Source organism: Aptenodytes patagonicus, chromosome Z (genome assembly GCF_965638725.1).
Source record: "Aptenodytes patagonicus chromosome Z, bAptPat1.pri.cur, whole genome shotgun sequence".
NCBI classification, from domain to species: domain Eukaryota; kingdom Metazoa; phylum Chordata; class Aves; order Sphenisciformes; family Spheniscidae; genus Aptenodytes; species Aptenodytes patagonicus.
The window spans coordinates 33,577,460-33,603,785 of record NC_134982.1 but is presented as its reverse complement, the minus strand read 5'-3'; the positions used below and the strand labels follow the sequence as shown (position 1 = coordinate 33,603,785).

The 26,326-nt window shown below is 36.1% G+C and overlaps 1 protein-coding gene across 2 annotated transcripts in view; it reads left to right on the top strand.

Annotated features, from left to right (window-relative positions):
- Positions 1 to 24,367, top strand: part of PTPRD (protein tyrosine phosphatase receptor type D) — a 1,297,197-nt gene extending 1,272,830 nt beyond the window's left edge. For both annotated transcript variants that reach the window (XM_076363450.1, XM_076363449.1), the window contains 7 exons: positions 8,876 to 9,161; positions 9,644 to 9,822; positions 11,071 to 11,197; positions 12,189 to 12,314; positions 16,849 to 17,003; positions 21,220 to 21,355; positions 23,711 to 24,367. In XM_076363450.1, the coding sequence (XP_076219565.1) occupies positions 8,876 to 9,161; positions 9,644 to 9,822; positions 11,071 to 11,197; positions 12,189 to 12,314; positions 16,849 to 17,003; positions 21,220 to 21,355; positions 23,711 to 23,779 (1,078 nt within the window). In that variant the 3' untranslated portion in view covers positions 23,780 to 24,367. The remainder of the gene's footprint in view (positions 1 to 8,875; positions 9,162 to 9,643; positions 9,823 to 11,070; positions 11,198 to 12,188; positions 12,315 to 16,848; positions 17,004 to 21,219; positions 21,356 to 23,710) is intronic.
- The last annotated feature ends 1,959 nt before the right edge of the window (positions 24,368 to 26,326 follow it).

Here is a 26,326-nt window from a genome sequence, read left to right as displayed (position 1 = left end):
AAAATGCATCTTTAAAAATAGTCCTGTTACCTTTTCATGGAGGCTTTCCAATCAGTATTCTGCCCTGAATATTAATCTTCCTTCATTTTTCATATTTTTACAGACTTACTTCAGGGTCTCATCACTTACTATCAGATTATGTCAATGACTGCTGTTCCAAGTGAATCCTGCATTGTGGTGCCCATTTTTTTTTGTCACCTGAATTTTAAAAATAGATTTAATTGATTAAAAATTATCATAAATACTATCCAAGCTCATTTTACAGCTACTTTGAAACTTCGACACCAAAACCCCCATGATTTGCATTATAACTTGTCCACAGTATTTGCTCATAAAGTTCAAAATCCTGCAAAAAAGAGAGAGATTAGTGTCCAACCTCTAAATGACAAATTGTGATTAAGAAATGTGAAATGCTTGGTGGTATTGACCTCTCACAACCTGATTTTCTACTACGTTACAGAGAATTCATGCTGGTATAAAGACTGCTGAGGTTAAAGAAAAGAAACATCAGAAGTAGTACCAGTAACCAAGGTCTTCAGCTGTCAGTGGAATATTGTCAGAGATATTGAAAAGGGTGTTTATTCTTTTCACCACCTGGTCTAAGAAAACAGAGGCCTAGCAAGAGTCTTGATATGAGCTCATCAGAGGGGCCTCATAGATTTTTCTTCTCTATTTTCTGCTGTGTAACATCTCACTGCATTGTTAGCGTATTGCAACCATTTCAGTTTAAACCAAACCTAAGGTGGCAAGATCACGTTTGTCTCATCCTCTGAATGTATCCTCTAGATATATCAGTCCTCCATTGAAAAGGAGATCTTGAGATGGAGATCCAAAACAGTAGGTCTGCTACTAAAGTCCCATCAGCTTCAAGCTTGAGGACTAATTTCTGGTAATTTCCAAGTTTCCAAAGTAGGAAAAAAAAAAAGATTTGTAGGCAGGTAGAGCCCAGTTCGTTTAGGGCTATGAACTGTGATTGGTGCTGAAAAAACAGCCAGTGTGGACTGAAGAGACCTGGTACTATGTCTTCTTTTTTGCTTTGTACTTACCAGATTAAATACTGTGTCCGGATGACAATCTGGGACCTCATCACTGTTCTGTCAATCTAAAACCCAAGCATAACAGATGGCAAATGGTGGTGTTCTGACTTTGAAAATGGGGATCCTGAGGGCAGCCGGTGTTAAGAAAAAGAAACAGTTGTTGACCACAATAGGTATACAAACACCTAGAATCAGGGAGGGGTCCTGAAGGATTCTGAAACTGGGAAGCACCTTAGTGTTCAGCAAGTACTTTCAAGGTCATTCTGTTATCCAGTACTGCAGAACACATTTCTTCCCACCTTCTTTAATTCATTTTCAGATAGCATCAGTTCACCTTCCTATTTCCCACACAGAGAAGGTAATAGCTCTTCTACATGTTCCACATGAAAATGTAATCAAATCACAGAAATATGCAAAAGTACGAAACAACTCCTCAAAACATTCCACACTGAGAAAGCAAAACAGGTTGAAATGCAAAGAAAGCAAGGAGTAGTTGTTAGCAGCAAGCAACATAATTTCTGCTTATTGACTTCTTTGCTGTGCTGTAATCTTCACTTTTATTTATTGATGATAGAATCGCAGTGTACTTCCTCTCATAAATTACCCAGAAGTATAATTTTCTGTATTTACTACAGCTGTTCATGCATAGATCTGGCTTTAATTGAAGGTAATGAGTCACAGTAAAATGTGTTTTTAAAATTAACCTCAGAATACATTATTTTTCTAAACTCCGTTTCACTAAACTCTGTTTCAGTAAATTTTAGATCTTTCTTTCTTTAGTGGAATGCATAATGATAAGAATGCTTTGTGAATGCATTGTACAGTACAAAGAATGTAAAACATACACTGAAACTCAACAAATCTCACAGAGAAGAGATATTTAGGATAGTTACTCTTTGATGCTAAATACAGAATGCAGTACACTGAATATATAAGATTGTGTTTAGAGAAATAGGAAAATAAGGAGGATATCTGAGAACTGGATTAATTTTGAAATAAAAAATCACAGTAAATCCTTGTGCACAGATAAAACTGTACAGAGAAATATAGTTTATGCTAATTTCTTTTCTTTATATATCTGAGTAATTGAAGAAATCGGGTGATACAGTGATTTACAGTAAGGTGTGTATATATAAAAATCCTTTATGAAAAGCAGGATTACGGCATGTATTGCTATATAAAATCAACAATCAACTCTGAAGGGAAACTGAGATAAGAAAAAGAAGTGCTATGAAATAGGATCAATGAACTTTTCAGTTGTCATATTGTGTAATTTCTGCCATATTCCATCTTGCAAGCAAAACAATAGGAGATTTTTTTTCACCAACAATTCATGATTTCAGGAAAGAAGCAGGCAGAACTACTCTGTGATACTCTGTCCCTTTTAAGAAAGAAAAAACAAGGATCATAAATAGTGCTGTCCCTTTTCAATGGCATAGTTCCTAAAAGTGTCAGGTACCCAAAAGCAGAAGTGTTGATTGAAAGGAAGAGGTCTAGATGATCTGATTAGCAGATGGGGGGAGTGGAATGCTTGTGCTTTCTTTAAGTATGTGGGACCATGAGACCAAATTTAGACAGTGTGTTTAAGCTCCTCTCCCAGGACATGTCTAGAGTGTTATTTTCTTAGAGTGCCTATCCAAATTCCAGCAAAGTCTAATAAAAGGATTTCTGTTGGAGAAGTTGTGTCTGTAACTTGTTTGTTAATAACCCTTAATGGATCCTTTCCTCCATTAATTTCTTTTTGGCGGTATTCTGCAACAATGAGTTTCACAATTTAATTATGTACTACATGAAAAACTACTTCCTGTTTGTTTTAAATTTTCTGTCTCATCATTTCATTTCATGATCCTATTTCTTGTGTTACAAGCAAAAAAATGAATAGTCATTTCCTTTTCACCTCCTCCACATAATGCATGGTTTTATGCTCTTCTTTCATATCTCACTTTCTCTTGAGTCTTCTCTGCTCCAGGCTGAGTTATCTAGTTTGATTAACCTCCCCTTCATACATTTTCATCCTGTGGGATATGTTTCTTCAACTTTACGATTTCTCTACCATTCTTGAGATGGGCCACACTGCTTGTCATAGAGGCAAATGCAAGGGCAGCACTTTGGCATGCAAAATGGCCTCAGAATGGCATCCATGGGAAGATTTACAGAATCCTTCGGTAAATAGTGGAGTCACAGGGTGGTGAGTGAATGAATGAGTGTGAGCATGAATAAAGATATCGCACAAAATCCTTCCAATTAGTTCTACAGAAACCTCCTAAATCTAATGGCAGTGCAAAAATGTAACCAGGTAAATGGCTGTCCCACTTTAAAAGTGTGCTCAGAAGTTACCTGTGGCTGTAATATTTGTGGTTTCAGATGTTATTTCCTACACTCCATTACTTTAATGAACTACTTATATATCTTTTAGTTTTGTAGTGCAACATGGTACATCTTCCACTAACATGTAAATTATTTCTAATACTTGTGAGCTATCAGTTAGTGGGGTTGCTCTTTACATGATGCACTTCCACAACTACATTCCTGTATTGCTTTGAAGCTCTATAGGAGTCCTTCTGCATTTCTGTAAAGTTCTGGTTCATGACAGACCTAGATTTAAAGTGTGGTGAGAGGATTTGAACTTATGTAATGGAATGTCCTTGTTAGAAGAGTCTCTTAAAACATTTTTGTTTTGTTTTGTTTTGCTTTGCTTTGTTTTGCTTTGTTGAACACTGCTAATGCTACATTTTTATCCTGCATGAAAACCTCAGCTTTTAAAATTATTTTAATAAACAATTATTGCCTGTACATGGAATTTGTTAGAGAAATTTCTTGGAGTTTTGATTCTGTATGTTTTAATATTTGAGAGTTTGTTTGTAATCTGGTAAGACAGCTTCTTGTGCTTGATCTCTCCAGAGCTGAACTCAGGATTAGATGAAGAACAGATTTACTTCCTGAACATTATTACACTTCTGCAGTTGCATATTACAAAAAATTGGGCTTAAATCTGGGGCAGTTATATTTGAAGAACTTATGGTAATGGTAGAATTCTGAGAACATAGAGAGTGAAAGGAAATCTTCATAAAGCTCAGTAAAGGAAGAAAGATCTAAGGCTGACTTTTGTTTTGTGAGCCTCCTATACTTTTGCCAGCTATCTATGAAAACTCTGGGGAGCTCTAGAATGAGCTTTATCTACTTGTAGTGAAATCTTCTCCTGTTTTCTGATTTTTTTCTTCCCTTGTTCATTTTAAGAAGCTTTATATTACTTCAATGACAAATATGGTTGTCGCCATGCATAGCATAGAGAAGAAGAAAACACAATGGCTAAAGTCTTGTTTGGTGAAGCATTACACCTAAAAATGTGTCGTATACCATACTTTATTGCTGGTATCTGACCATAACCACAGTGAGAAGAAAATAAAGTCATTGTCCACTTGTAGATCAATTCTCAAAGGTCTCTTATAAGCCGGTACCAGAATTCTTGAAGCAGTCCAGTATCTCTTCTAAATTTAAATTTAAATTTACCTCTTTGCACAAGGTATTCATGCTATTTCAGTCAGATGTATCCCTTCAAAAGGATGTTCAATGGTTTCATAAGGGGCATTTTTGCTGCTTCCTGGACAGAGGGGTGATTTTCAACTGTGTTCTAATTTCCTAACAGGAAAAGGAGAAAATAATCTAAATATTGCCCTTGTCAGAACTACTACAGAATTTCTGTGGGATTGGAATCTAATTAATCATAAGAAGTTCCTCAATAAAATCCAGGCATTTTTATATATTCCCCATATCACAAGCAATTTTGTGTACTTTCAGTTCATAAATGCAAGCTTCATTCAATCTGAAACAGAACTATTCAATAAAATATTCCCCTGATATGAGTCAAAAATGTCCTAAATGATTTTTGGTCCATATTTTACTGTCTTTGCTTCCAATTAAATGGTCTGTGAATACTGGCAATTACACTTCCTTCCTTTGCCAAATCGCTGAAGTATCAGTAAAGGGTCATCATTTAAACAGCTACAAACTAATCACAAAAGCCAACCTTTAACACATCCATACAGTGATTTTAATGTGGAATGGTCCCCTTATGCCTCTTAATTTTTCTTTTGTGAACTGCAGCTGTATTGCATCACAGGACATTAAACATGTTTCAGCTCATGGGACTGAGTCAGTCATGTTTTTAGAAATTGAAAACAAATGTTACAATGAGATAAATGATAATATTTGAAGCAATAACAGTTTCCTAGTAGGCACGCCCATTTAACAGATTGCTTAGGTTTTCAGGTTGTAAAGGTAACAGTATCTTTCACTAGCTGAAATGATAGAATTTTTTTTTTAAATTCTAAGTTTGACAGTAACACCAGAAGATGCAAACCAAAAGGGCAAGAAAGTCAATAACAAGTGTAGAATTAATTGTGAAATTATTCTCATTAGCTGAATTATCATCATTAGCAGAAAGTAGGTAGGAATTTTTTTTTGATGTTCCAGTGGCATATTAATGAGGATTCAAACTGCATGGCTTCCAGCAGTGTATTGGTACCATATTAAGAAGTCTGTATGATAGCAGAAGAGATGGAGAAACAGGGGGTAAAGATAAGATAGATTCTTGCTCTTGTATGGGAAACTATTGGAGTTTGGAGTTAGAAGGTATGTAGGGACAAAGAGGAAGGAAGTTAAAATATTCATAACATTGGTTCCATTTTTACCTGGAAACCGAAAAGGGTAGTCTGATAGACACACAGCTCTTTTATAGTTGGCAGACTTGGAATGTCCTGAACACCTTAAGGTAGTAAAATATCTTGCTGGATAAAGTGATCCGGAGAGGAGTGTGTCAGGAGCCCAGTGGAGCCAAATGCCTCAATAAATGTACTGTGGCAGCCCCTCCATCTTCATCATGAAAACATCGGTGGACAGTAATGTGTTTTGGTCAATATCTTCTGTTCTACAGTATGCTGATAACTATTCCTCTTTGAGTTTGCTTATGCGAAGAATAAATATATAAATGATAGTACAAGACGTGAAGAGAAGAAATGAAAACTGCCCTTTCCAGATGAAAGTGCAAGCTTTTAACTGGGTTCAAATTTTGCAGTTGTGGTCTGTAGGTACCAGTGAACCTTTTAATGTTTGATCTGAAAAATGGCATATCAGATTATAAACACAGTGCTGGAACATTAATTCATTAATAGATGATAGGAAAGAGAACCATATTCTAAACTACTGAGAACATCTGCACTGTCAAACCTTCTTATTTCTCACTTAGCCAGCACTTGTTAGGCTGATAAAAAATGAATGCAAAGAGGCATCATTTAAGGAATGGTTTAAAACTTTATACAAACCAATCTGACATACAAAAATGTGTGCTACTTGTGGTGATTTCTTTGCAATCAAAAAAAAAGCAATAGTGAGACAATTTTTTGAGTTTTTCTCCATGGTTATTACCAACATTAAGGTCACTAAGGTTTCCTGGAATGCAGAGCTTTTATTATACAATGTAAATGAACTCCCATTTAGCTAGGATATCCATCATACAATTTGTCTGTATGTTTTCTTTCTCTACAACTCTTATTGATCAATATCATTGATTGGTAAGTTTTCTTAAGCTCAGAATATCGATTTATTCTTGTCAGAGTGGCATCTAAGAAAGTTGAGATTGATGCATTTGGTCTGTTAGCAGAAGTCCTCAGCTGTTTGAAGGGGATCTGCTTCTGGGAAGAGTAACTGGTGGCAAGAATACATGATTAACAGTATGTAAATATGGAATCTTAGAAACAAAACTTAGCTCATGTGAGACTAAAACATCTTTCTGCTCTGTACTTCCTTCTGATTTGGTTGTAAGTAAATGCTGTTTGCTGGTAACTGGCAAAGATTCTTGAAGTGTCATGCAAGAAATAAAGGTTTACCGTTAATTATCAATTTCAGGATGAACTTAAGATATTTAGTATCTTATGAAAATATAGGAACTGTGAGAAGATCTTGGTTTTTATATGATTGTCCTCTAGAATCTGGGTTGTAATTATTTTTATTTCTTTCTGTCTCTTTTCAAAAAATGGCAATTTGTGGTGTTCTTAAATATCCTTGATTTAGATAATGTCAATGTCTTGAGGGTTTATAAACTGTTGCTTACTATACTACGTACTGCATTTCATGTCATTAACTGAAAACAGTTAAGCATTTAGAAGGCCAGAAACTATCATTCATTGTCACAGACATGATGTGATCCCAGATATAAAAATGATATACAAAATCCATTACATTTTACACTTGTGCTGTATATAGCTACATGTACGCAAATAGTTGAAACACAATTGATTCAGTACAGTTGATGTCCAAACATCTCCATAAAAGAATTTCTGTAGAGATTTTAGGAAATATGGCTCCATTTAGCACACAAGTTGCGTATTCAGACCTTCAGTATATTTTCTGGTCTTGTGTATTCTATAGTCTTTTTCATATTCCTTCTATGTCATTCCTGTTCAGTTATGCCAAATGTGTAATAAAGGATCATGCATGACTAATAATAATCACATCAAGGTGAGAACTGTAAGTCTCTTTTTTGTCTCCTGATTGCATAACATTGTCTTCAGGAGTTGTTAAAGGTAGCCCATGCATGTAACAGACAATACCTTTAAGACAGGGAGGGAATGACTGAAAATCCTGGAAAGTCTGGCACATTTTGACAGCACGTATCATAAAAATAAACTGCTGTTAAGTAGGTCTATTACTGAGACAGGTTTAATTCTCTTAGATCCAACTGAATATTTAATGGTCAAGTTTTATTCCTGTGCCAAGCTCACAGTAGCTGACCCATGTCATCTTCTACCCTCAAGTCCCACCAAAGAGGGGAAAGCAACTTTCTAGCTCAGAGTTGTTCCTGAGGAATCCCTTACTGTGCAGAGAGCTAAGAAGTAGTAGGTTTTTTGTCCTCAACAGGATTGATGTGACTTCACTTCAGCTCCTGCCTAAAACCAACAACTGACTTAACTCAGAACCTGTGAGGAAGCACTAACTTTGCTTCTACCTGAAAAATGTTATTCACCCAGGCTGAACATTAATTCAATGCTGTGATTTCAAGCTTTGTCTTTGAGCATATTTTAGTCCTTTTATAATCTGTCCTTTGAAATAATGTGACGACTAAGCATCCTGGTCCAGGTTCTGGCCATTCCAGATCTTTCTTACATTTTCCTAGAGATGCAAGACAGACGTTGAAGCGGCCACCTGGGGATTTCCCCAGCCTACAGCTAGCACAGCTAACTAGGCATGGCTCTTCATTTCAAAGAGTAACAGTATGGCCTGGCTAAGTGAAAGAGCAGAGGACAGAACAATCTGTGTTAATAGAAGCCCCACTGACAGAGTTGGGAGAGGGATAGAAAGTTTACCTCCAAAGCACAACAGAAATATGTAAGACTCATTTTCTGTAACATTATTGTTTGCCAATAAATTCACCTCTGTAAACAGAATAGCAACAACAGCATGTTTAATGAGTTAGAATTCATGCTACAAATAAAGCTCGAATTCTTAGAGGATTCATCATCTCCAGTAATTTCCATTTTTAAGAACATATACTTCTAGAACATGTTTCAATATGTTTTATTTCTATTATAGTCAAGCCTAAAACTACAAGATGCAAAGATCTCATATAAAAGCATTCCATGTTCTCAATTGCTTGTAATGGGTGTTAAAGGAGTTTACTTATTTCAGGGCACCAACCTCTTTCATAAAAGCTGATCTTCATATTCAGAAAAATGTTCTGTTCAAATCAGTGTTATGAAACTTTAAAACTTGAATGCCTTAAAAGCTAGCGCAATGCATGAAATAGTCCTTCATATTTTCCCTCCTGTGTTCATTTCTTTTAGTGCTGGAGTCGGCAGGACTGGCTGTTTCATTGTGATAGATGCCATGTTAGAGAGAATAAAGCATGAAAAGACTGTAGATATTTATGGCCACGTAACTCTAATGAGAGCGCAGAGGAATTACATGGTTCAAACTGAGGACCAATACATCTTTATCCACGATGCACTGCTGGAAGCAGTGACATGTGGAAATACCGAAGTGCCAGCCAGAAACCTGTATGCATATATCCAGAAGCTGACACAGATAGAAACAGGCGAGAATGTCACAGGAATGGAACTGGAATTTAAGGTACTGGGATTTTATGTTGCGGGGAACCAAAAACAAATGGTGTAACACTTAATGCTGATCTGTCCTCCACCAGTTGTTTCCAGTAATCAAAAGATAAGACATCGGCAGGCTAAAATTTTAAATTAGGAAGACGATCCTTTGTAAAATGTACAATTCTATTCTCAGTTGTGTCCAGACAAAAACTGTTTAGTGAGGGTGGTTTAACCCTGCTGTTCCTATTGTTTCAATAGCTTGAAATGTGTGTCTGTGTAACAGTTTAATACTCAATTTTGTCCATATGCATTAATGGAGCAGACATTAAACTTTTATAAGGTGTTAAAAGAAGCTTTACAAATATTTAGGTAATGCAATAGAATATGGAAAAGTAAGCATCTGAAATTGAAATTATTCATTAATGGATAATAAGCAGAGATCATCAAATCTGATAGTGTCATTTGTTTTTGTTATACCTGGCCTTAATTCTTTTAATTTATTTTCAACAGCGTCTTGCTAGCTCTAAGGCTCACACTTCAAGATTCATCAGTGCCAATCTTCCATGTAATAAATTCAAAAATCGCCTTGTCAATATTATGCCATATGAGTCTACAAGGGTATGCTTGCAGCCAATCCGAGGAGTAGAAGGCTCTGATTATATTAATGCCAGTTTCATTGATGGATACAGGTACTACTGTTGATGTGTTCTCATGTGGACTGTTTTAAAAGTTTACAAAATTATTTTTTTAATTATATTGAAAATAAGAAAATTTAGTGCTGAAATTTAGTATTATCTGTGCATACCATGTTTGATTGGGTGTTTTTTTAAAATACAATAAAAGGTTTAGATTTTCACCCATGCAATACAGGAAAATTCTGTAAATGACATAGAGTCTTAAACGTTGTATTTTTACCTACCTTTAAACCACTGAGAATTCCCCATATGTTTTACATGCTGATTTTTACATGAGATTTTAAGCACATTCATGATTTGGAACCTCTATTTCTTCACAACTATTCTGCTTAAAAAGATACATAGAAATAACATACAGGAGATACACTCTCTGTGTCAAGGTGGTAACCTATGATCTTGGAACACTGATTAAGACTAGACATAGCTGCCAAAAGCATTTTATACATAAACAGTTGTGTAGCCCACCAGCATCTTCATGACAACATGGAGCAATATGCTCTTAGATGACGTAAGCAGCTGGTAGAAAAAGGCATGAAGGAGAAGCAGTATAGTTTCCCTAAGGCGGTTTAGGTGTACCTGAGTATCTGTATCCACAGACATAATTTTCTGAGCCTCTGCTCATAATTGGAAACAACCTTCATCTCCACTGTCACCCACAAAGGTGTTTCTGTTGATTGAAAGAAGCAAGAACAACATGAACTGGTCATCATCTTATAAAGCTGCTGATCCAGAAGCTCTTAACAGCCTGTTGGTAGCTTCCACTAGTATGATATTAAGGCCTGGAAATGCAGTGCACTCCATTCCTGAATTTTCTTCCTGCCTTACTTTTGCTGGAGGCATCACACTGTTGAAAGGGAGTTAATAAAGAAACTGCTTGATGCTATAATTCCTAAACTTAATAGATTGTTAGACAGTTATTTCTACAAAATGAACCAGCACAACTAAGTGTTTCTTAAGTGCTTTTTACAGCACACAAAATTGAGCTATTAGAGTTGCATTAAAATTTAAATAATAATGATAAAGACATACATCATAACATTAACAGAGTAATTTCCCTTTCAAAGTTCTAAAAATAAAAAGCCACAGTTTGATTAAGCAGTCATAATAAGGTTTTAATGTGCTTATTGTTAATAGTATATAAATTTTTCCTCTAGATAATGTTTACATATAAACAGAGAACATGTGTATCAATTGACTTTTTTGATTAAAATATTTTTATTAATTTACTTTTTTTCAACATAGACAACAAAAAGCTTACATAGCTACACAGGGTCCTTTAGCAGAAACAACTGAAGACTTCTGGAGAATGCTCTGGGAGCATAATTCTACAATTGTGGTCATGCTCACTAAGCTACGAGAAATGGGCAGAGTAAGTACTGCTGTAATATTCCTTTACTAAAATGTTTGTTATAATGATTTTTTAATAAAATATTTTGTTGTTACGGGAATGTCTAAAGATAAAAGTGAGGATTTAGGTTCCTTCTCGTTTTGAAATATCGGTAGCATTGCTGATGAGCAGGTGTAAGGTCTTCCAATCTGTAGATGTGTTGCAATAGACAAGCTAGACATGGCATTTTGCTCTGGGGCACACTGAGATTCAGCAACTGAGTTTGCATATTGATATTCTGAAGTTTGCAGAGAGAACATTGCTGTCTATTGAAAAATGAAGATTTCTTATTTGGAAACTTCGCTTTCGCAGCATCTGTTTTTAACAATGTTAAAAGAAAGTGTGGTATTTTTGAGATCTGAATGTCTTCTGTGAGTTCATAGCGCTGAACTTTAAAGTTTCATCAGCCAGTTTACAGTCCTAAACTCATTCAAGTGCTGCTTTGTGTAATGGAAAGAACAAAGCAGTTTACTATCTGGACAGGATTACGTCAAGATAAAGCCCCTATGTGATAAGTGAAACCTGAGTCAGGCCATGTGTCTGGGGAATAGAGATGATTCAGGACATGGCTAGTGGATGCAAAGATAGAGTCTCGCCTGAAGCCAGGGGGACTTGCTTCAACAGGGAAGAGGAAAGAAAACTGAAGGTGGCCTCAAGATTTAAATTCCATTCTGTATTGAAAATTAGGCTAGGGATAGCTCTTGTCACTGATAAATAATAGAACTGAGCAGAAGTATAAACGAGTTCAGATGTGCAGCGACCAGAGACAATCCCTCTGCAATGCAATAGTGAAGATCATTTTTTTATTCTAGGTATGGAACTTCATGTTCACAGCAAGACAAACAGTTCATGTTCCTGTCACTAATGGCACTTTCCATGAGTATTACACTTGTTTGAGTGAAAAAGATTTTATACCAGTTTATGGTAGTGATCTCGAGTAACAGGAACTGTATTTTGTGTTGTTATTTTGCAGGAAAAATGCCACCAGTACTGGCCTGCAGAGCGCTCAGCCAGATACCAGTATTTTGTAGTAGATCCAATGGCAGAGTACAACATGCCACAGTATATTCTGAGGGAATTCAAGGTTACAGATGCAAGGGTAAGTTAACGTGGCATTACACTAGTTCACATAAGTTTAAAAGAAAATGTCGATTTCTTTCTTTTTCTCTCTTTTTTTTTAATTTTTATTATTATTATTAGAAAAACCCTAAGGGTGTACTTTCTACAAGCAATAAACAAAAAGCAGATAAAGTTGTTATTATTAAATGAATGGGGTCTTTGTGTAAGAACAATTGACTTCATTCAGATCTAACATCTGGGCAGCACAACTTTGTAAAGTTCTGAATAATTATTTGTGCCAAAATACATTAGATGATTTGAGGATCATTCTCCCTTTTTTCCTCATTTCCCCCTTGATCATTTTTGGGGGCAATTTTTGTCACTTACAGCTGTAAATATGTTGTTTTGCACCACCCTCTAGGCTGAGTGAGTATGAAGGTTAATACATTGAGATTTAAAAACTGCAGAGCAAATAGCATTCATAAGAAAAGCTTGACAAGCTTTGCACATTATGATTTGATTTTTGGCATAGCATATTTTCAGCACTCTTGTATATCTGCGGAGTAGATACATGCAGCTGTGACCCTAGCATCCTCATTTTCATACTGCATTTCTTATCTGAATTCCTGAGTCCAAAACTGAGCACTGATATAAGATTAAATGTACATAAACTGTAAATATATATTTGGCATTTCTCAGACTTTTGATTTCTAGCACTTTAGTCTGCATGACAGGAAAGATTACCAACAGCCTCCATTTCTGTAAGCGCTGTAGAATACTATTTGTTCAAGCGAAATAGCAGGATGTACTGTCCAGGAATAACACGAATGATTACTCAGAGTTGCCAGTCAGCATCCAAAATATTAGACTTTCTCATACATAGTTAGCTAGACTGCTGCTTTTAATGTTAGCCTCAAGTAAAATTAGGTACTACTGACAATTAGCTAGACAGTATTGTCACTAACCAAGTCAGCATATGAACATTTTAATTTGGCAAATGAGACTTAGGTGTGTGTTTTTTAAAAGAAACTGTAGACACACTGGATCTGATTTTCATTCTATTTGAAAACTAGTAGTGATCACAACTCATAGCTTCTGTAACCTATTTGTGCTTAACAAAAGTGGAGAAGAACAGGCTCCTAACATCAGTCTTTAACCACACTTGTAAGCATAGGCAGTCAAAGCCAACTTCACTACAACTGTGCTCATAGTTTTCATAGATCATCTATTAAAAATCTGTTACATCTCAAGCTGGAAGAGGTCTTATGTGACATAGTTCACCAAGCTCAGATCACAAAATAACAATGATAACAAAAAGCCACAGATGTAGTTGAAGTGAAGTGTCTGCAAACAGTATATATTTCCAAAAAGTTCTTTCAAGAGTTTATCATGAACTAGGATATTTATGGAAGTCTGTTTACTTATAGCTAGCAAACCAGTAAAAAGTCTGAAAGGGTTGAATAACTTAATTTGCCAGAAATAGTTTTATTGGACCTGATATTAATACACCTCTTTTAAAAAGTGCCAAGCATATGTGCACCTTGGCTGTCTTGTGACATTTTACCATCACATGTCATTGCTTCTCAAGTTTTAAAAATCTCTTTACCTTGATGGTCCAAATTTTGTTAAACAACACACCAGCAAGCTCACAGGGCCATCTTAAATTTTCTAGATGTGCTGGGAAACTATAGGTCCTTCCAAATTTACTGGAAGCGGTGGAGACTACTTACCAAAATGTACATTATAGTTTTCCTGTAGTTAGGCTTTTATGGCTGTCACAGCCAGTAATTGAGACCATCTAACTAAATTGTTGTATTCAAGAAAGCGTAAATGCTTCAGCGGTTGTGACCAGCCTCTCTCCCTCTTATTTCCAAACCCATCTGTAACGTTAGAATACCATCCCTGTTCTGGCAGAGCCGAGCCAGCCAAGTATTCCCCAGGGGCACGAAAAGAAGCACACTGCCTTTGTAGATGTCAGCAGCAAGTGTCTGGTGTGAAACTCCCTGTTATTTCTGAAACTGAGCTGTGAATTGTTGTAAGGTGAAATTGACCTCTGTAACTGTTTCAATCTACTGCTTCTGCCTGCTTTATACTCACTTTCTCTGTAAACTCCAGAGGTCAATATGTTGGGTCAGTCTCATTTAAGGCTAAACTATTAGTGATGGCTGTAAGAGAGTATTATAAATTCTACAGCCTCATCAAAAGGCAATTGAATATCCCCTGCAAGGAGCAAGAAGAAATCCAAACAGTCAGCCAATCAATAGGATGATACTTTAAAAGCCCTCTGCTCCATGTAGGGATCTGAAAGTTTGTATTTTGATAACTAGCTGTGCAAACTGTTACAATGTTTGAAAGTAAAGATTTTAATAAAATTTGGCATTTGTATTTGGACTGCTATTGGCAAGCGTCTCATTAAAAGAAAGCAGCACTGTTTATAATGTCAGTAGCAGAGGGAACTGTGTAAGAAATTGCAGATCAGTTCCCAATATACTTCAATGCTAGTCTAACATCAGACTAACTAACTTTAATTCTGTGCTCATTAAATAGCATTAAATAACAGAAGTTATTGCCATTAAAACTGAATCAGATCAGTTTTTACAGACTTGTGCTGGATTATTGAGTTATTACGATCATGAAATATGCCAATGCAATTGATTTAGATACACTTGAAAAATAAATAAATACCATCAAATCTGTTTTGCACATAGAAATTTGTGGTCTTTCCAATGACAGTCTAGACTTAAGTAAAGCAGCATCCTTCTTAACTTTTCTACCTCTAAAAAGTTACTGTTATTCTAGCATAATTCCTATCAGGGACAGAAATTGCTGAAGAGCTTTCATCTCCTTAACCAACATGTTGCAAGTGAGTCAGACTTAAGGTTTTCTTTCTTTACTTTAGAAGAATAGGAGGTTATTTTGGAGGGAATCAACCTATTGTTTTGTCTTCTTGATTAATGTCATGTGCCTAAGGCTATCTGAAGGACGCAATTTCATTATGTCTTCTTGGGGGCAAATGGGATCACAGAGACCATTACGAGAGAAGTCTGCATTAGCAAAGTGCCATTTTGGTAGGAAATATTTAGTTCTTTGTGTTGATGCCCACAAGAAATAAAATCAGGTAATGTTTTCGAACAGATTTTTTTTTTTTAAGTGGGCAAAAATGTTCCACAGAAATGGACTACTAAATTGTCACAGTGGTCTAGTGGGAATATAAGAGATAGTAAGTCGCAGAAGCGTATGTGTGTCCTCTCGTGGAGCAGTGGCTGGCACACACACCCATTTTCTGTTTTCCTTACTCATCTGAGACATGGGGGGCAAAACCCCACAGCACCAGAGGAAACATAAAAGTAAAGTATTGGTTTTTCCTTTGGTTATTTTTAAAATCACTTTTATTTCATTTCAAAGATCTGTAACAGCTGAATGCTTGTCGTAGAGGGGAAAAAAAAAAGATTGGTCTTGCCTCCAGCATAACTTGTTGCTTTTTGAGGGGATCTCCTATAATCATTTCAATTTTTCATGAGTTTCACTTAGTAGAAGACCATTTTGAAGACAGGGCAGGGTGGGTGCTTAGGAAACAACATGTACATAGGCACTAGCTCACATCAGTATCTCATGTGCCCATGCTTTTATGCCCATGCTTTTAAACATTTCAGCTGTGCAGATTGGCAGTGTCAAAATCGTCAAGAACAATGTTTGAAAATTCAGAACAAATTTACTTCATCCATTTGTATTGGATTTTTTCTATTTATGTGTCCTGACTGTTTACACATTAAATAGGCATACAGCAGAAGTTGGCGTTTAATACTTCCAGTGGCTTCATTATAAAAATAACCATGCTGCAGTATTCTGCAGTTTTAAACAATCCTGTTAGTATTCTTAACCAAAGGGAATGAACAGCTTCAGCCAACTTGTTTTAGAGAGGAAGCCCTTCTTCTCGATTTTTGACTAAGTCCAAGCTGTTAGTGAATGAAATTACAATGATTGAAGAGAAGTTTATGGTTTGTTAAACAACTGGCTTGTCTTGACCCATCTTTTTCCAGGCAAATGTCCACCTCATAGAAAGCACCATACTATTAAAGATATCATCTGCAAAGAGGACAATGACTAAATGAGTCTTATCAGTGAAGATATTCCTGCCATGCAGTAGATAGGTATATCTAGGAAATGGAGAGTCAGATTGGATGGCCTTATTCTACCTGTTCTGTATTTAAAGGAATTTGCAGTCCACAGGATGCAAAACATATCTTACCAAAAAAAATCATATAACCTGGTGAGATTGTTATGTCTTTAGCCTCAGACAGACTTTTTACACAGGCAGAATGTCATACAACTCTCCTATCCAGTGCAGAAGGGAGTCTACGTAATGTTGTTAATGAAACTGCACTTCTGGGCCAACGTGTCCAAAAGCACCAGCCAGTACTGCGATTGAAAGAGTCTTCATAAACATGATCTTAGCTGTTCCCCACCTCCTCTCAGTGTCCCTGTTTTGTGATTGTCTTTCTGGTTGTTGGCTGACTGACTTCCAGCCGCTGGAACATGCTTTTGGAATACATTATCTGTGTCTTTTGTTAAAGGATGGCCAGTCCCGAACAGTGAGGCAATTCCAGTTCACTGACTGGCCAGAACAAGGAGTGCCAAAGTCTGGAGAAGGATTTATTGACTTCATAGGCCAAGTGCATAAAACAAAAGAGCAGTTTGGTCAGGATGGACCAATTTCTGTTCATTGCAGGTAAGTTAAAAAAGCCTCAAAACAACTCATATGCAGATTTGTTTTCTTCTAAAGTTGATTGCTGATTGCAGTCAAGGTGTGTATGTAAATGGAATTTCATAGGTGAACTGTCAGAAAATGTAATCAAATAGAAGATCTAAAAAGGAACACATAGGACTGCTTTACGAAACAGGAACTGTTCTGCGATATCCCATTTACACAGAAAAGGTTCTGAAATATGTGGACGCACATGATTTTTTCTTCACTTAAAAATGTCTCTAAGGCGGGGTAGAAACAATCTGGTCAATGCTACACACAGAAAGCAGTAGGAGGAGCCTTATCACAGGCTGCTATATCTGATACTTCTTTTCCACTGGTAATAAAATTGAGGCTGTCACATTGGTGGGAATTATTAGCTGTAAACAAGCAAGTTATACCTCAGTAGCACATTAGTAGCAATCAAGATGAGACAAATAAAAATGGTAGCTATCTCAAGAAAGGGAATGGAATAGAAAAGTGGTGTTTAGAAACTTTGCCTGTCAAAAAATCATTGAGGTTTGGATTGGTGAGTTCTAAATTCAGAATGTAATGCCCATTTTTTGATGTGATGACTTCCCTCAATTCCTTTACAACTGATATGCGGTGAAAACAGCTTGCAGGGTGTGTAGGAATAATCCAGGGTGGACTTTTTTAATATTCCTGTATTTTTTATTTTTTTTCTCTACAGTATTCTAGAGTCTATAGCAGATGGCCAAAACCAATATCTTTATATTTTATCTCTTATTTAATAAATTGTTTTCTATAAATTCCATTAGGATTTTAGATACTCATTTTTGTAACATTAAATTATTTTTGGTAGATGAAATATTATTTATATAGCAGAGATGCGAAATACTGATACAGGTTCCAAGTCCTTCCTGCAAGCCAAGTAATGCCCCAATACTATCATGAAGATAAAATGAACAAGTTTACTAGAGCATATGAATGTACAAAGGGAGAGGGATTCTTGTCCTTCCAAAGTCAGGAGCAACCTGAAGTTGTTAAAACACCAGTGTGTTTTAACAGAGTTCCTTATGCTCCCCTAGTCTGAAAGACTGACAAAATAAATGTATTGGACTACTTGAATCCTACTGGTTTTGTGTGCCTAAAAATTTTTATGGCCTGCTAAGGAGAACAGCATTGCAGAGCAACGTTTGGGATTCATTTGGCAGGGGAAAATGAAGGACAACCATGATAAGAACAAGCCTTATTCTTCCTGACATTAATGAGTTTTGAGAGCAGAGGAGTAATAAGCAATATTTATGCCTTTATGCAGACATACATAAGAAAGCAAAGTGATGGTAGTCTTCTAAGTTCTTTGTACCATGCAAACTTGTCTACTTGTGACTGGAATGAAATACTGCTTGCAGTAGGTTATGCATCCCTTCCAAATGGGTGTGATCTTTCATGCTGAAATTATGGAGATTTCTGCCATTGACTTTGGTAGAAACAAAGTCAAATCCGGTATAATTCATCATGGTTTGGTCTTTAAATGTCTTACCATCATTGTGACAACAAATTAGAGATTGGTAATGCTAATCATCATTATCAATGTTAGTCAACTTACATGAATAGGAAATGTCCCTAGCAAATTAGTAAGTTTATTTGTTTCTTCCAGGAAGCACAAGATCCTGGGTACCTGCACTTTCCTAGTCTTTGTGGAATTACTGTAATAATGCCGCCATTTTGTACCATGATGAGTTTTTAAGGATTTCTCTTCTACAGAGAAATTCTTCAAATGACAGACTCCCCTAGTGCCACTTTCCAGTGGTTTCCTTCCCACTCTACACATTTTTCACAAGTTTGCTTTCTCTGTTACATAGGAAACCCCTGCCACCCACAATTTTAAAATGTTCTCCTTCTCTGGCATTTTTACAAATAGATCAGTGTGTTACAATTTAAAAATTTCTAACCTCATCAGGCAGTTAATTAAAAAATAGTTAAAAGAGCAAAGGACTGTTCATCTTGAAGCAAAATTTTCACTTCAACCAATTTTAAATATTTATACTTTGTTATTCCAGCTTTTAGCTGGAGAGTAAGGAAGACCACTTCTTCCCAGCATGCATTCAAGATGTATTTTTAACAACAAACTCTTCCCTCTTACAAAAACATCAATACTTCCTCATGGCTCATTAAAGCATCCTAACTTTGGTTTCTAATTGTTTAAACTTTGGTGAATCATACTACATCATGAAGTAGTGCTGTCAGCATTTACTAAATTCAGGATTCTTTAAAACCTATGTCATATTGCTTCGTTATATGTCATGGTAGAACTTAGTTTGCTCTTCAGCTTGTGCTGAAAGAAATCAGCTGATCATTAAAATGCTCCTAGTACTTATGAGGACTTCCATCACTCTTTAGAAATCCTAAACATCTTCTAATAGGAATTGATACAATGTTAAAATGTGCTTGCCCCTTTAGGGGAACAGGGTCAGTTTCCTACAGGTTTTACCAAAATACTACACTTGATGGCTAGTTAGGATTTGCAAGTATTGAGATCTTTTCATATTAGTCTGTCTTCTTCATTAAGTAGCTTCTCCAGATACTTTTTCATTTCTTAAGAACATAAGACAACAAATTAATTCCCTCTTTTTGCTGAATTAAAGACTTCTGGGTAGGTTTTTTAAAGTAATAAAAATTTGACTAATATGTGAGGCTAGAAGTCCTCAAACATATTTAGCAAATCATATTTTTTTTGTTGGATATCTTTAAATGGTTGAGCAGCAGCAAGGAGAATGGAAAATGGTTATCTGCCTTCACTCTGCTGGTCACTTTCTGGGCTACTTGGTTTAGATCACACTGTTGTCATCTCTATAAAGTCCAAGCAGGTTCCAATGCTATTTTTCCAGGATTTTTTCAGCATGTTTCTTAAACATTAGCTTTCTAATTTACCTCATCAGGGAAAGGAGACCTTACACTCCAGTTGCTCTAGATGTCCAGGACCATTGTCGTCACATATAGGTAAACCAGCACTGAGAGCATGATATTTTGTCAAGTTGTGTCTCAATTGTCCTTTTCCTTCAGCTCTCCAAAGGCGCACAGGTTATGCAAAATTGCTAAATCCAATCACATATATTAAATAACCCTAGAGGTGCACTGATCTAGACCAAACACTAAAATACCATCATACAATTTGGACATTCGATTTTCGCACTAGTCTCATGAATTCACTGGATCTCTGTCATAGTCCATACCAACATTCAGAGTTCTTCAGTCTTTCCCTGCTGTTCATGTTCTTCCACTCTCCTGTCTGGTGAATAGGTGTCATAAATCTCCAGCTTTCCAAGCCTGTCTGACTGCAGAAAACCTTGTGAAATTATTAACATCAACAGTGAGATGATGGAGTGCTTAATTTCCACCCATACAAGTTCAGACTTGGAATATCTTTTTTTCTGTGTAGTTACCTGTCTCTTTGTCCAAGACTCATCCTCATGAATAAGTGATTATTTAATTTTAATAACTGACAACTATTGGCTCTATTGATTACAGGAATTTCTACCACTTCTTGGGGGTTTTAGCTAATAACAGAAACCCAAGACAGAACAGAGAGCAAACAAGCCATATATCAAGGAAGACATTTCAGACTAATGTAGACAGACATGGTGTACGTATATCAGTATTGGAAAACTAAAGATCCAGACTGCCAGACTTGAATAAAAGCTGTGTCTGAAGGTTTCTGTGTATCCGTTATTAAAATTGTAGTGTGTATGAACAATTTCAATATTAATTGAAAATTCACGGACTGTCTCTAACTCAAAGTAGAAGGTAAACTAACACACTGAAGATGCGCAAAACAGGGCATATACGTGAACGAGCTAAAGTAAAGCAAGCAGTAAAAAACATTTTGGCCTCTTTTTCTCTTGTCAATTCCAGCATAGGTCATCGGCAACAAACGTTCTCATTTTCCTTCACCATGCACTGATTACTGTATATCTGGATGAACAAATCAAGTCACTTTGCAATGAAGACTGGAGAGTCAGGAAGTACTTAGTAGCATGTGAAGTTTGCTTGAGCGCAATTATTCTTCCAAATGCAATGTGGTAGTTTGCTGTGGAATTTTGCTTAGTGAGCCTTTCCCCATATAGAAATCTGTACACATATGGTGTGTTGTAACCACAGATAATTTGTCAGCCAATTCTTTCAGCATTAACTGTCAATTAACATTCCTTTTTCCCTTTTTTTTCTTTTATTGCAACAGTGCGGGTGTTGGAAGGACTGGAGTATTCATAACCCTGAGCATTGTGTTAGAAAGAATGAGATATGAAGGTGTTGTAGATATCTTCCAGACTGTCAAAATGTTAAGGACGCAGCGGCCAGCCATGGTACAGACAGAGGTGAGCAAAACAGTATCCATATACAATGGTGATGGAAAAGAAGGGGTATTTCCACAGCCAAAAAATGCACAGATAGAGACTGTGTAAAATGTGCTTACATTTATATCTTAAGTCATATAGTGACTATATGACTACAGTGTAAAATCTGCCATAAAGATACTGCAAGGACTATTTCCTGTTATAGCAGTAGATACTGCAGGCTGGGGGAAAAAAAATCATTTCAGTAGTGGATCCTAAATTATGGTAGTTGAGGAAAACCATTTTCCAAGAAGCATTACCCGTTTTTATTTGAACCTTTGTTTCCTGGCAGAAATGTATGGTATTAAAGAAGGAGGCAAATTGTTTCTGCAGCTGGATCCACTGATTTTTTTGTTCTGGGAGCAAAATGTTGTTCATGGCTTCAGACTGACACTGTATTATTTTCATGGTTTTCTTGATTTTGTGTCACCAAGCAAGTGGCTGTTTAGCCTGAAAATCATAATGGTAAATTTCTGTGTTAGCAAGAGTGCCATAGAGAAATAAGGAAAGGGATCAGCTAATTTCCTGGGCCTGGATGCTTGGAACTGTGTCATGTCATAAAGAATACTTAAACATTTTCAGTTGTGCTTAATTTCTACTTAAACTTCTAAACAGGAGACTGGAACTAAGCCAGAGCCAATAGGTTAGGAGAACCAAGCAAAAGGGCAAGAGAAGGGCAACATTTTAGGTCATACATTTATTTAGTAAAATTTGACTGACACTGGTCTTTAAATTACAGTCTGTGAAATTTAAAATGGTTCCCCAGAGTTTGCCATTTTCCACAAGAAAATTAAACTTGTTCAATAAAAGCTGGGTAGTCTTATTTTTAAGAAGACAACTTCATAAAAACTTATATGAAAAATAAAGATATTTATTTTTAATCTTGTCAGTTAGCCAAGTAAATCACTGTGACCAAACTGAAGAGTTAATTCCATTTCTTTTCCATTACCATCATTCTTCTGGATATGCAAAATGAAAAATGACTGCTTTCTGTCATTTTCGTTCCACAAAATAAGTACAGTATACAGAAAAACTATGCTTCTTGGAGCCTACCTGAGAAATAGAGTTCAGCTATGCAATATATTCTCCCTCCTCCTACTTTGACTTATTTCTGTATGCTACCCTTCATCCCCGCTGCTGAAAGTAGAAATGTTGTGTACTCATTTCTTTCAGGATTCTGTGGAAAACAAATCTCTCATTCAGTAGTATAAACTGCCAGGAAATCTACTCCTTATTCAACAAAGCACTTGAACTCCCTGTGGACCACACATACACTTAAAATTTACGCATGTCTAATGCATTCTCCCACTGTTCCAACAGGAAGCAGAAAAGAACTATTAATGATCATACCACTACATTGAAGCAAATATCTGATGAGTTTTCTGGTCTCCAAAAGAATTTTAACTGTGATCTTAACAAGTATAACCCATCTGGGGTTACCACATAGCACTATTAGATAAATAAGCAGACCTTCTTGATATTTTGGATGGCTTTCAGAAGCAATTTCTTTTCTTTTTTTTCTTTTTTTTTTAACATTTAAACCCTGAGTGGCAGTTGCAAATGAGTACACAGACGTGCCATTTTAGTGTAAGTGTGCATTATCACATAAATGAGCAAAAGGACTGCTGAGAGGGGATGAGAATAACATGAATGCCAAATGTTGGATTGACCAGAGGTATAAGCAAATCTCTCACCACACTGAACTTTGCTTCCAGGTGTAAGTTGAAATGCAATCTGTTTCATGTTAATAAGGTGCTTTAGCAACATAGTTCTGTCTTAGGCCCTTTTCTTGCCACAGGCTAAGATACCTTCACATCCTCATCAAACCCTATATTACTGAAAGGTTGGGATTCCCTTTGCTTCCTTAACGTGATTTTTAACCTGGTGGTTCTCCTACAGCATTCCATATTAATGCTGTGACGGATTTTGTCACTTAGAGTGTTGTATTTGCTACAGAGTTAATTGGATATTTTGCTACTTATTTTCAAATACATGGGGGAACAGTGTCTTAGCATGCTCCCAGAAGAAGAAAGCTTTATGCTGATGTTATATTAACCCAGAATAACAAATGGTCTGTAGGTGGGTATATAGTCTCTGCAGAAAAAGAAGCTGCATTCTGTGGAAAATGTTACTGCATTAAATGAGTGTGTATCTTCATCTATTGTAACTCAGACTGGTTTTCTGTTGATGTCAGCAAGAGAATATTGCTGAACTGCAGATGCCTCTGTGGTATATTTGTCTGTAGCCACAAATTATTCACTCTTAGTTGAAAGAAAATAGAAACCAACCAACAAGCTGGCTTTTTGATGCTTTTGTTTTCTATCTTTCTTTCTCCAGGATCAATACCAGTTCTGCTATCGAGCCGCACTGGAATATCTGGGCAGCTTTGATCACTATGCAACATAAAAACCAGTCGTGGATTTTTATTGCAGGCCCTTTAAGATCCAGAGAGCCGCTTCTGAGCCATACAATGTGCTTTAGAAGTACTTCTTAACTCTTAGCTAAGGAGCGATTATTGGGGATATATAAAATAAAAAACAAACAAAAATAATGGGGATATATAAAACAAAAACAACAAAAAAAAAACCCTATTCCATGTGGACCAAGAATTCACAGTTTAATAACCTAACCATAATAAAAGAATCCTGACCACTGAGGCGTCTGAAGGATCTCATTTACAGATACCTCAAGGGTTCGACATTGGTTGAAGTTAAAGGGAAGAGGAAATTATCATCTTGTTCAGGATTGCATGCTTTTGCAAAGAGGAATTTTGAGAGAACTGCAGTCAGTGCAAGATGTTTGTTAAAAGGTTGGGTCCTGGCTTCTCAAACAAAGCAGACTCTTTACTTCAACATCACCCTTTCCCATCATACTGCTCATCATAACACTTTAGGGAAAATGTGGGAATGTTTAAAAAGAAAGTCCTTGATTTAGTTTTTTAGTATTGTAAAGACACTGCTGACCTGTGCTTCATTTTTAACTGTGTAAACTTTTTCCTTTTTTTAACAAGAGTTTATCATTCAATGAAGTGAATTAAAGAAAAGGTTACATAACTGTTAATCTTTTTGTTTAAAAACTGTAGATTTTTTTTAAACTGTAGAATGGTTATCTGTAATATTGTGCTGTAGAAATGTTAAATAATTTGAAAATTTGCACATTTTTGTGCAGTCCTATATTTATCTACAGTACCACAGTCTTGTTAGATATTACTTTTACAGTTTTGTTTGGTTTATTTTTCTTTAAGAAAATATTCATTGTAATCAGTTAAATCAGAATGGGGCTTTTTGGTTTCTTTTGGAATCAACAGGGAGGCGCAAAGTATAAAGATGCTGCTAACACACACACACACACATGCACACATACGCACATGCGCACCCACACCCTCTCTCTTTCTATATATGTAAGTATATGTATGTATTGCTGTCTACCCTTGTCTAACTCTCTGTATAGTTACAGAGATACAGGTAGGTAGACATACACATAAACGTATCAATTCTTCCATACCTGGATTTATCAAAGCATTGGGAAAGTTTTTCAGCATACTACAATTATATTAAACTACTGTTTGATCATCTCTGCATTTCCAAGGTCCATAAGCTTCTGTTTCAAAGGGAAGTGAGGAATGCACATCATTGATATTTGAACATCATCTCTATCCCAAGTAATATTTCTATCCACATTGCCACTTGAGCACACACACACATGCAGACACATGCACACACGCACACAGAGTATGTGATTTAGGCTTCCAGTGAAGTTCAATATTTGTAACACTATAGTGCAATAAGAAATCATATTATTAAATGTAGGAGGTGTGCATGTGGGAAAGGTCAGTGCATATCCCTTTAGGAGGGGAGAATGTTGTAATATACTAGGTATTAAGATGTTTTAAAATTGTATTCAATAGTATACTGTCTGTAGTGTGCGCTATATAATTTACATTTATCGTATGTAACAGGGCAAAGCCAAACACACATTGCTCTGTGAAATCAAACGTTTTGTGGCTTACAGCATTGTTTGGGGATGCTGGGTTTTATTTTAATTTTACATTTAGAGTGCCTTATATTTGATGCCTATTTTGAATAGCATTTCTTTAACTTAGCCTTCATTTGTATTTAGTTCAGTTTGTTCATATCTCTGTTATTCGTTTCAAACATTTTAATACATGTATCAGACAATTTTGAAAAATATGCATTTCCAGTTTCTAATCAAGTATGGATGGTAATAAATGATAACCCAAAACATGTAGGTAGTCAAGGCCCTTTATCTTTCTGTATTTCCAATAACAGACCAGCCCACAAATTAAAAATCTATTTCTCGTTGGCTTTTCAAACCCACTGCGTCACCGGTTATAGTGTTATCATTGCAGAGATGTAGCAGTACACTAGCAGTACTTGACAGTAGCAGTGCTCATGCATCTTTTTTTTTTTTTTATTTTGGGCCAAGTCCTGCTGATTCATTTGTGTCAACAGATTGCTAGTCAAACCATTGCTTTCAGTGGGAGGGTTCATGTAAGGCTAGCAAGACTGAGCCCACAGGATATATTTGAGAATGACACTAGATTTTCTTCCAGGGAACAAAGAAAATTCTGTAAACAGCAAAAAGTACTTTTTGAGACTCTTAATAGGATGCCATTTACATTGACCCTGGTTTCCATCATGCCTTCTGCCATTGTCAGTACATGAGTATCAAAGGAATTCTTTCTTTGGGGTTTCCGATAGGAGCATTGGTATGGCTTGTCAATGTGACCTCAACTTTTTTTCTTCTTCTTCCACTTTTCCCACTACTAGCAGAAAGAAAAATATGAAAGACCAAACTCTAGCAAGCATTGTATTTGAGCACTTTTGTAAAGAAAAAAAAAACACAAAAAAATCAAAACAAAAATATAAATATATATATATGGAATAGAAGTATTATAGAAGGCTACCTCAGAATGAGATTCTATAACTTGCA